The sequence below is a fragment of the Hyposmocoma kahamanoa genome, unplaced genomic scaffold, assembly GCF_003589595.1.
Source record: "Hyposmocoma kahamanoa isolate Upper Pololo Valley unplaced genomic scaffold, ASM358959v1 100021, whole genome shotgun sequence".
NCBI classification, from domain to species: domain Eukaryota; kingdom Metazoa; phylum Arthropoda; class Insecta; order Lepidoptera; family Cosmopterigidae; genus Hyposmocoma; species Hyposmocoma kahamanoa.
Genome location: NW_020653200.1, coordinates 7,328,016 through 7,340,049, shown reverse-complemented (window position 1 = coordinate 7,340,049; position 12,034 = coordinate 7,328,016). Strand labels below are relative to the sequence as shown.

Sequence of the window (12,034 nt, the reverse complement as noted above, 5' to 3'; positions counted from 1 at the left end):
TATATAGAATATACATATATATAAATATAAGAGTAGAACTTGAATGTATTTTGCAAAAAGATCCGACTTTCCATACAAATAGTATATCAGACAGCGTTTTAAACATAGGATAAAATCTCCCGTAAAATTTCTATCATCTCTTTTTTCATTTTGCTACGACATCCCCTACCTTGAATTTACAATGTTAATTGGCGCTCGAGACGGCGGCAAGTATTTGTCAATTTTTAATTTTTTTACACAGAGCTCCGTTACAGGAGCAAATAAAATTTTCAATACAAATGTCCTTCACAGTCGCTACACACAAGGAGCTCATAATAAAAGTATCGACATTATTTTACACAATACATGGTCAGCGACATCATAGGATTAGAATAATAATCACGTCATCAATGTCGCTGTCAAGTTAAGTAAGTCTACCTATATGCAGACAAGTTGACAAGACGATAATTAGTCCTGTTGAAGACACATCGTTCCGCGGATCCTAATTGACGTACACGCAAAAGCAATCAATATGACGTGCTAGCGGATGTAACTCGCAAGGAGACATGGTTCTGAGCTTGCACATCAATGCTACAAATTGTAAATTGCGTCATTGACGAAAACAATAGAGCAAAATGTTTACAAATTTTCTCGTGAAACTTCTTAACCCTTTCATGCAGTTCAGGCAGTAAGAGCGTTAACAGTAAAATTAATTATCAGAATATGATCGTGTGGGGTACCCCGTTTCGCTATATGGATCTCAAAAAACAAACTGCGGGCTTTACAAATATACGAGTAAAACAACGGAATTAAAAGCAGAAACTACAGCTACCCTACTCGGTATTGAATTAGACTCTACCATGAATTGGAAATCTCATATACAAGACTTACCTTATTACCTATTCTTTTACTTACGCGTTGTACAACCTCAAAAAGGTTATAGTGCAACTTTCAAGTGCTTTCTGTGTAGTTGACGCCAACTGCTTTTCCATAGAGGCGTATCAACAACGTACTGACAAAAATTTACATACTTGAACATACCTAGTTCTAAGAAAAGTTAAAGGTTTTCGCGATTGATACATAGAATTGGGACTCAGTCAGCTGTGACCATGACACGTCGGTTTGTTTGTAAAAACAAATATACTCTATTTAGATCCGAAAAAATAGTTTCACTTCATTGAACATTTTATATCGAATTAATATAAGCATTACAGAAAAAAAATCGCAGCCCACACGGAAGAATGGCATAAGTGGAATTACGTCAAACATGTTTATTATTCCATTAGATACAGAAAAATATAACCCACATCCTTTCCAATTCTTGTTAATCTATCAACTAATAACGTAGATAGCTGTAGATAGTTAAAAATTTAAAACTATTGCAAAGATATGTCTTTTATTTTGTAAAAAAAAACTTCTGTTCTAAGTGTAAGTTGGCGTTAAAGAGTGAAATTGTCACAGCTCGTTGCAGTTTCGGGGTAACATAACACGTCTTGAATGGATTCTTCGTCCGGTCACAGAACACAACATTGCTTTTTAAACGTTAAAAATAAAATGGCCTGTAACAATTTACACTTCAAAGTGGACGGAAGTTTGATAATTTTATTGACCTCTAAGAAACGTATAAATGCACCGTTAAACCTACAATGTCGACTATACTGTGTTCTTAAATCTAATTTTACGAGTCAAAAAATAGCGCTACCCTTTTAAAAATAATGAAATATAGATAATATAGATAAATAATTTTAAATATGACTGATAAATATAAAAATAATAAAAAAGCACGCGACACCATCAAGTGTCAAAAACATATAACAAAAATTATAAAAAATAAAATTTAATACTTTCATCATGAGCTTGAAATGTATTATTATATTTTACTACGTATACAATTATTTGTGAGATATTTTCACAATGTTTTTAACAGCTTAAAAAGAACTACGATGTTCGTATTGTACCTACCAAATTCGTCTTTGATAATGTCAGTCGTTTGAAAAAGACAAGAGATTTATATCAGGCAAATTATAAAGCTTTGCTTTGTGCAGGGACCACGTAATCCGGTTTTAAATTTATTAGCTTAGCCAACAATAAATTTGTAAATTCGGTACCCGTCTGACCCGGAAACTGTTTTAATAAGACTGTTTTTTTAGAACTTATTTCTTATAAAATTAATATTTTCTTCTTTTTACAAATGCTCTGTCCGATGTTCAACAATGGGATCACGACGACCACCCTACAGTATGTAAGTATACTTATTTAATGCTAAATAAACTCTATCTCTTAGCTACACGGACCATAACGAAGGGATCTCGTCTACCCTAATTAGTGAATGTCTGAGGTCGTTAACTAAGTGCCCGTTCATAAATCTAGAGCTCTTATCTTTACGTCTTCGTTGTTGTAACAATTATTATCGAAACAGCTATTTGTTTAATCTCATATAATGGGATTTTTATGCGAGTGAATTTTTCACAACAATAGAAGAGAATTTTCGACGTGCCGAATTTCAAATACGGAATGGTTATGCCGATACAGGGGGGAAAGTGCCTCCACAAATATTTACGTCGTTCGCGCCAACGCGTAGGTAGATACGTGGAAAATCGTGCCAGTACCCAATGTGCGCTGCAAATTAACAGCGCTTCCCCTGGGGCCAATATTTCTCCGGGCGACGTCGAACCTAGGACCGCCCGCCACTAACTACCCCACTGAATCAGCGACGATCACGCCTACATCTTGTACATACGCCGATTGCTACGTACCTAAATCGTACCCTCGAATAAAGTAATATATATTCCGAAGAATTAACCGCTGACTAAAGCCTTAGCGTTCCAATTTATACGCAGAATTTAATGCTCCATTCCGGCCATATAGATCAGTTCTTCCTTTTATTTGTAATGCACGCCACTTAAGATTCTTTTATTGAATCTTTTACGGTAAACGACTATTCTTAGGATACCAATCGAATTGTTGTATCTCCTATTACCTGCTTATAAAGGTCGGGATATTTTGCCTCGTTGATATCGCTTAGAGTGTAAATAATAAGTGACGGTCTATCGTTGTAGTCTGATTCGGGAGCTATGCTTTGTCAAATTACTACAAAATCATCTATCATTTAGTAACCACATCTCAACCTATTCTCAAGCATTAAATGCGGTAATCGAACAAAAAATATTTTTATTCCCATATACTTGTAAGTATAGCTGTTAAAGTTAACCTTTATCTAAACACCGGTTCTTTTAAATTATGCTTTACTTACCATAACGTTTTAAAAATTAAAATGACCAAAGATGATAGCAAGCTAATTCCTATAACTATGCTAATAACACCTACCTTGAACAAAATATAATCTTTAATCTGGATGCAAATCATCCTAATACGTTCCGATTATAAAGAGCTATAATTTCGGCATTATATTGTCCATCAAAGTGTTTTACATATATAAAAATAAAAGGCTGGCAATCAAGTAATTTGTTTCTCGACCTACTAAACTCTTTTCGTGATGAAATCGTGTTTTTGACTTAGGTTCTGAATATTTAGTTTAATAATAATCTGCTATCGATTTCGAGGCTTGGAGATTTAAATCATAATGCATGATTTTTTGACTTAGCATATTATAAATCTTCTCACAATATTATTGTTTTCTATAGAGCGTACGGACGTCCTTTATTGTTAACGTAATCATGTTGGCCGGGTTGGTAAATTCAATCAACGGTTTTCAGACGGCGATGCACTGGGCTTGTAAACGCGGTGATGAAAATTTAGCTAAACTGCTGGCCGGTGTCTCCCGTACTTTGGTCAACGAACGTTCGGTTTGTATATTACTAGCTCATTATAGAACATTTTTGAAGTTATTACAAATATTTTAGTTCCATGGAAATACTTTATACATTCACAATACTTGTATATGGCCGCAAAGTGGTGGCTGACAAAAAATCTCCAATACCTCAAAGAAGTCGAAATTCCAACGTGCATGTGTCCGAAGAATTCGTTTAAACGTTAAACTGTTCAGCGTGCAATTTGGATACCATATTTGGCCCCGCCGAAGACGCACGGACACGTTAAGAAATACATAGTTCGAGACAAAATGACGCGGCAATATCCACCATTGCGATTGCCTTTAAATGGGTCCTGGTTTAATGATCTGTTTACATCTGCGACTTCGCAATCGTTTAATTTAGTGTTGTCTCCTTACCTAGAAGCTTTTAAGTTCGGTTCAATCAAATTTACTCACTCCGGGTTTTACGGTATCGTTAAACCGTCATTACGCTCTTTTTCATGTGGGGATGGTGCTGTGCGTCCATGGCGATGGAAGCAGAATGGGGTAAGTTGGAAGAGCGTTTTATTGCTCAACTACTTGTGGATTCGAGGGACGCCGTGGTAAATTTATCTGCGTACCACTAAACTCTTTAATGACCTTCCCTACTGATAAAGTTATAGATATTTTATGGGCATTGTATTTTATGCAGTATCTTTGAAAAGCGTGGAGGGTACTTTAAAGGCCCATTCCTTGTTCGTGTAGTACATTTATGTACTTTTTGAAAGACACGTAGTAAAGACACTTTCTTGAAAGTACGATTTTATTATGCTGAAACTTGTGCACCTTGACGTTAGTCTCAATTTTATTTCTCTATATTTAACAATAAATTTACCAACCAAGCCTATTTTATATTCAACTGTACATCTGTTGCTGCCTTGCCCGTATCTGAGATTATACAAGGTATTCCAGAGTTTAATATCTATCGGGGACAATATTCAATATACTAAATATTTGAATCGCGAGCGGGACCAATAAGAAGCAAAATGGAAGCAGATGCGTAACGTACAAGCCCCATCTCTATTCGGATCGTAGTATTTTTTGAAATATCATAATCTCAAAAAGTAACCTGTTTAACTCGAAATTATTTTCCTTTTTTGAAAGCAATATTGATTCACTTAACATTTTTTTCTTCAGGGATATACACCATTGCATATTGCCATGCAGTTTCGGCACGAAAATGTTTTCAGGCTATTAGTAGAAGTGTATGGTAAGTGTTTTATGTCTATGAAATAGTAATTAATAATTTAGAAACATACTTTGTCAACTTTCGTTAAAGATCATATTTAACGTTACCGCATCTATATGGATGTGGCAGCGCTTCATACAAGTACCACAGTTTAATAATGTCAAATTAAACCGCGGCGTGTTGTGAAAGTTTGTTAATAAAAGGTCTAAAGCGACGTACTACACCAGTGCTCTTGGTAATCTTAGAACGCAAAGTGTAGAGCCATCTCCCGTGAGGTACTCGTACTACAATGATCACTGGTGGAAGTTTGTATGAACGACGTCATATCTGTTAGTTCCAATATTTGCCGCAAATAGCGCTAGTGTAACATTCGTTCAACCTATATTTCATAAAATAACAACTATTTATTCGTTTTTGTTTTTCTAATTTTATGTGATAACTATTTATTAGACTTTATGCATACGTATTATTTGCGTTACAGATGCGGACTCAAATATAAGAGACTGGTCTGGCAAAAAGCCGAGTCAATACCTGGTGCAGATGGATACAGCACTCTCTCTCGGATCATATCGAAGTAATATACAAACTTACCTACATAAAAAAACAACAGTATACGAAAACAACACGAGCGTAATTTTTCAAATTATTTCCCAAAAGAGCACTTTTTTTAGTTCAAGTTAATGTTACAGAGACGGACTCGCTAGAATTTCGAAGGGCAGTGACTACTCCACCGACCATACGAATAACTCCGCATGCCTTGTTTTCGATGACAAGTAAGAAACAGCTGTGCGGGAAAATTTTATACATGGAATTTTTCTCAAGTTGCCTATTTATTCATCTCTTTGTTTTAACCCTTAGCTATAGTCGTGGGTCCAATGGACCCAAGTACGTTCTTTAAAGTCGCGTAGGAATCGCTGCAGGCGACGCAGCTCTTTCCATTTCTCAGTACCTTCCGTTGGCACGCCGAGGCGCGCACTGTGATATGGACGTGTTTGCTCGCTACTCCAAACGTAAGTAATGGCTTACATATGGGTCCAATGGATACGGATTTTGAGAGTAATGGTTGAACGCTGATTTAGACGGCGCTGAGTGAGAAATCGGCGAAAATTCCATATCTACACGCAATACTGTAACTTCAAATTCTGACAAAGAGTTTCCAGATAATGACTAGGAATTTGTCAGAATTAGTGATCATAAAACGTTCTGAAATATCTGATAGCGAAAATCCTAAGGAAAATAAAGTTGCAATAATCTTACATGACCTACCTATTTACATAGCATATGTAAAAACTGTGCAATTCATGTTTATAATTAGGTTAAATTGCACAATGTCAGCATTTAATTTAATTTAATTTTTGAAAACAATATGTTTTCAAACGTAAGAAAAAGTTTTGTTTTATTAATTTTGACATTTGTCTAAATTTTTATTGATTGTTTGTAGTTGACCTCATTTTAGAATAAGAATATTACGACGGATATAAATAGATATTGATATATGTATTCCTACATTCCTACCGTTAATTTTATACAACACTATACATAAAAGTTACAAATATACCATACTTTTATTTAATCACCATTCTAAAATGCGTGGATTCATTGGACGCACGACTATAGAAGCATTATTTTTACCACGACTATAGTTATTAAGGGTGAACAACTGCTACTTTGTGTTTTCTTACTGACCAATATGCACTTTTAGTGAGTAGATACTACGCACAGATTTTTCATGGGTTTCGATTGTACAGTATTCGTTCCAATGGTTGTAACGCCTTTAGTCTTCTTTCTAAGACAAGTAGTTTACTGGCCTTCAAATTAATAGGTACTTCCACATTGCCTATGGTAACAACATTATCATAACAACTAAAAAACAAGAAACAAAAAAGTTATTGTAACTTATTTTTGTATGGCTTAAATACCAATAATGAAATATACTATACTATACCAACGAGCCTTAAAAGTGATGAGTAATTTGATTAAATGAGTATTGTAAACTGCAGCTATCGTATGTAGAGTACAGCTAAGGGTGTCACCACACTTGCTAAGGCGGAATCGCATTAAGCCGATCACAAAAAGCTTTTAGGTATGTATATGTAACAGGAGCGAAAATGACGTTGTGCGTTGGCGGTCTGTTCGAAAGCGAAAATATTTTTGCTTCTGTCCGACTCAAAATTTGTTATCTATGTTAAAGAATTCTGCGGAAGATACTTTGTTCTCTTTCTTGTACTTAGATTGTGACATTCACTCGTAATTTTATTCTTTAGTCTCGTTTGCGCTTGACATGATTTCTCCAACATTTAGACAGTGGTTTTCGTCATTTTTCTGACAAATTTAACGTTGAGAGTCATATTCAAGTTAAGAAAGATTCGTCAGTGTCACAACTATTATCATTTTCGTTCATAATTTTCTCAAGGAGAAATAAATCATGGAAAGTGTACTCTTTAACCAATTTTATTGTATACAGGGTGTAAATTAGAGACGGGGCAGCAAGGCCAGCTACCTTAATCGTTGTAGTTACAGGAATACGGTTCTAGAAGACTATCCATGAATTTTGAAGATATTTTGATTGGCATTCACAGATTTTGAAAAAATAGTACAGTCAACAAGAAAAAAGGCAATTTTACAAAACTTTTTTTATGCCATTCGACCCGGTCTCTGGTGAGGATCAATAGTCTCTATGGGTCCAACTGAGGTAAGAGTACTTGAAATGTCAGAACGCAAAAACCTTTTACCACACTTTTTATATGAAAAGTTTTTGTTAGAAACGAAACTGGCCATTACTCTACAAATACACTTAAGTAAAACCAAATTATAATCATATCAGTTTTTTTAAATTTGAAACAACTTTGTTTTGTTTTGCTAATAGAGAATTGTCACTTTTAAGACGATTTTTAATCAAAATGTTCTCAAGTGTGGAAACGAATGGATTGGAACGCATGGTCCTGTCAAATGGCCACCGCGCAGTCCTGATCTGACGCCCTTGATTTTTTTCTTTAGGGCTATGTAAAAAATTAAATTAATAAAAATAAATACAACAGTGTTCTAGAATTGAAAGACGCACTTGCAACAATTTTCAATGGAATCCATCCGAGTAGAATTTCAGCCGCTACTTGCGGAATAACTACCTAGAATAACTGATTACCAAATATGTCCCTACAAAATATGTGGTAAAAAGTTTTCCGATTTCTGACATTTCGAGTATTCTTACCTCAGTTGGTCCCATAGAGACTATTGATCCTTACCAGAGACCGGATCGAATGGCATAAACAAAAAGTTTTGTAAAAATCGCCTTTTATCTTGCTGACTGTACTATTTTCTCAAAATCTGTGAATGCCAATCAAAATATCTTCAAAATTCATGGATAGTCTTCTAGAACCGTTTTCCTGTAATTACAACGATTAAGGTAGCTGGCCTTGCTGCCTCGTCTCAAATTTATACCCTGTATAAGATCATTGTCGTGAACGAATCATAAAATAAAATGTCAAAATTTAAGTCGTGCTATCGCATTTAAAAAAAATATTATCTCCAACTTAATTCTAAGTTTTACGAATGAAACTAATGTTATTTTATAACATATTTTAAGATGAATATAAATTTTCAACCGGTCGCGACTACAAAATTTGAGAATTCTAAATGAGTATTGTTCTTTTATGCTACACAGGATTTGTCCGAAGCAATTTTAAGTTCGTCCTGCCGACTGATCGTGTGTAGCTCGCATTAGGCCTAAATATCAGGATTCTACATTATAAAGATATTTATTTTCTTTCATATATAACGATAATTATCTAATAATTATCCGACATACATATATCCAATAATTATCTATTCTTGTAATTTTTTACTAAAAATTTCAAATATCAAGAAAACTGAATAAACATGAAGAAAACCTTTTGGAAAACGATTGTTTGTTATTTTCTTGTGAGATATACATTTGACAAGTTTGGATACGTTTCTGATACAAACACATGACACGATATTGCAAGCGGTGGCGTTTTATAGTTCCAATTAATTTAACAAAGACGAAGATAATTATCGAACATATAATCGTGATAATTATCAAAGATCTTGATAATTGATCGTCATCACTTCAAACCCTGCTAAATATCTAAAGTTACCTCTTCACAAATTCAACTTTAATTATAAAATGCAAAATCTTTTCAGAGAAAGAAAGTTTTCTACGAATCGGATCGTTAAACGTGAGGGTGAAGAAGACTACCGAGGTGTTCAGTAATTTTCTTGGAGTGGGAGCCACCAGGTCTTCGGCGTACATACCCAAATCGAGAGACAAAGACATGGACAGGAAATCCGACGACAGCGACCAGCTTCACAAGAGTTGGGGGTCGGCTGATAATATACAGGTACACACGGTTACATGAAATATATAAACGCGTGTGACAGACTAAGAATCACTTTTCAATGGCAAATGTTAAGAAGTTTTGTGTATACATTTTCTGTTATTGTTTTTTATGTGGTGCATTGACCATATGTATTTGTGAGTATTTGCTCACTCCATTACACATTCCCCACACAGTGCACTTCAATTATATTAATTTATTCCATTTTAACTAAAGTTTTTGGTATTTTGGAACCGAATTAGAAGATACAATTGATATAATCTATTCTCATTTAATAAGATTCCATTAAACTATTCGTATATTTTTTATAATAAACTATGAATATTAAATTTTAGATATTCGATTATTTTTTAGAAAAATGACAAACCGATGCCGCCACCTATGAGCGGCAAGGTGAAGCGGCGAGGCGCAAGCGGACGCAAAGGGATAGCGGCGCATAGCCGCAGTACGCCATCTACACCCGACCAGGTGAACTATTTATGTTTAGCGAGTGTGATGATCGCTTTATAGTTCACAATTTCGTTTTCCACACATTCCCACATTAAGGCCACCATGCCACGTACGCATTCCAAACAATTTAATATAAGTTAACCTTATTGACTTTAAGATGTGCTTTTGATGGAAATTAAAATTATTCTAAAAACTTCAGTCTTCAGCTAAAATGACTGCTTAGATGTTCACACTGTCTATATCACTTGAGTTCAGAAGTTTTCGCGATTGTTACTCATAGGAAATGAAAGTATTTTTCCGGATTTAAATCGCGTATATTTGTTTTTTCAAACAAACCGACGTTTCGGGCCCTTTACAGGTCCCATGGTCACGTTTGACACGGTCATGGTCGGTTTGTTTGAAAAAACAAATATACGCGATTTAAATCCGGAAAAATAGTTTCATTTCCTATATCACTTGACTGGTAGGTCATTATCTCTACACACAATGAACACTTCATTTGGGCTTAATTGGAAATGCGTTATTTATACATTGCCGATCTGTAAATTTTGGTCCCCCAGCGTAAAGCTAATGTAAATAAATAATATATAATAATATATACTCGTATGAAAGGCATATGGGACTTGTCAGTTTATGTGTCGGGGTGACGGGCGCATTCGCAGTAACTCTCAGACTTTTGCGATTTAAAGCTCTGGGTAGCACTGCAACTCTGCCGCCGTTAGTTGAAAGGGCGCTTGTGACAAAACTCAAAACCGAGAAAATAATGTTTAAAAAAAATGAAATTAAATATATCTACTTTTCTTGTAACTTCATACCCTATCCACTTATGAAAAAATAAGAATAGTGATCGCAGTAAACGTTACAAATTTTTTGAAAAATGTTACAAGTACCGTTTCAATCGACTGCAGCTGAACTGCTATGGACACGACTTGTTCGTTCCGTCACATGCTATCATTAAAAAAAATCTTATTTCATTGACGAAATAGGTAAAACAAGAAAATACGTATATTCTTTTCGAGCCTACTGTGTAATATAAATCTATTTTTCTATCTATTTTTACAGCCCCGAGCACAAATCGGCACAAACGCGGAGGGCGATTCGGATTCAGATTCAGCAGCTGGATTTCATGCTGCGTGGAAACAACAACGTGCCTCGTGCACATAGACTTTCGATAAACGCATTTCCTCTTTATGGAATTTCACAGGTTCACTAGGTCCTATTGACACGGAACGCAGTTCTATTTGCTAATCAACAATCTTACGGTAGGGTTAGCACGGCAAGTAGCGACTTGCGCAAGAGCTATATAAAATGTCGCGCTTTACTCACGCTAGCCATACTGATATCCCTGTTCAAATGCAGTTTCCTTAGGTAACATTTGACATTATTTTATTACATCACAGTCTATAATCATAACGAATGTATGTAAAAACTTAAATTTTCAATAGATGTATTTCCTTTATAAATAATAAATATCTGCAATATACTATTATTTTGCAAATTAAATGTTAAGGACAAAAATAACTTTTTAAATCATCACAGATATTTTGGCATTACTTCGATTAGTCACTATAAAATATAATGTTATAACAACATCCAAATTTTTATTCAAAACAATTACTTTTACAACCATTCTAATACTAATTATTTATGTACGAGACCATTATTGCATTAAAACGTATTTGTGTATATTGTATATCAGTATTTTTATAGTATTTAAATAATATAAAATTTTAAGTTAAAAAATATAAAATATCACTCAAAATGTTACAAATTAATTGTAAGCTATTGAAGTGTACACACGTAAATAATTATTATATAGGTCACACATATTCATTCCTTTTCATGCACATTAATCCGCGCCCACTCACGGACGGGCACGTACGCACACAGACACATAGACACACTCGGCGTACTTTCATTATACGTACTTGTGTGATTGAATTTATTGTCATATACAAAAATAAACATTGTAGCGGGGGGGGAGTTCCCCCTGTGCTGAGAAACTAGGGTCCATACTAGCTAGTATGGATGCCAGTTTCTCACTTGAAGTAGATAAGTTTTATTGACTTGGTTTATATGCATAAAAGCTTCTGTTTTATGAAAGTTAATAAATTTCTTTATTCGTATCGTGACTAAAGTGTTATACTGTTATAAATATAATTTAATTTATTGTACTAGAAATAACAGACGTGCCTTCTTCACATTGTACAAGATAACTAGGTAATTTGACAGATATGAATTTGCCGTGAG

General features: G+C 34.6%; 1 protein-coding gene across 1 annotated transcript; it reads left to right on the top strand.

The window, feature by feature from the left end:
• The first annotated feature begins 3,700 nt into the window (after positions 1-3,700).
• Positions 3,701-11,407, top strand: LOC113226444 (ankyrin repeat domain-containing protein SOWAHC-like). The gene is made up of 7 exons (XM_026459063.1): positions 3,701-3,785; positions 4,292-4,297; positions 4,928-5,000; positions 5,461-5,553; positions 9,141-9,337; positions 9,689-9,802; positions 10,847-11,407. Exons 1-7 carry the CDS (start codon positions 3,702-3,704, stop codon positions 10,946-10,948), a joined length of 669 nt encoding a protein of 222 aa, XP_026314848.1. The 5' UTR covers position 3,701; the 3' UTR covers positions 10,949-11,407.
• The last annotated feature ends 627 nt before the right edge of the window (positions 11,408-12,034 follow it).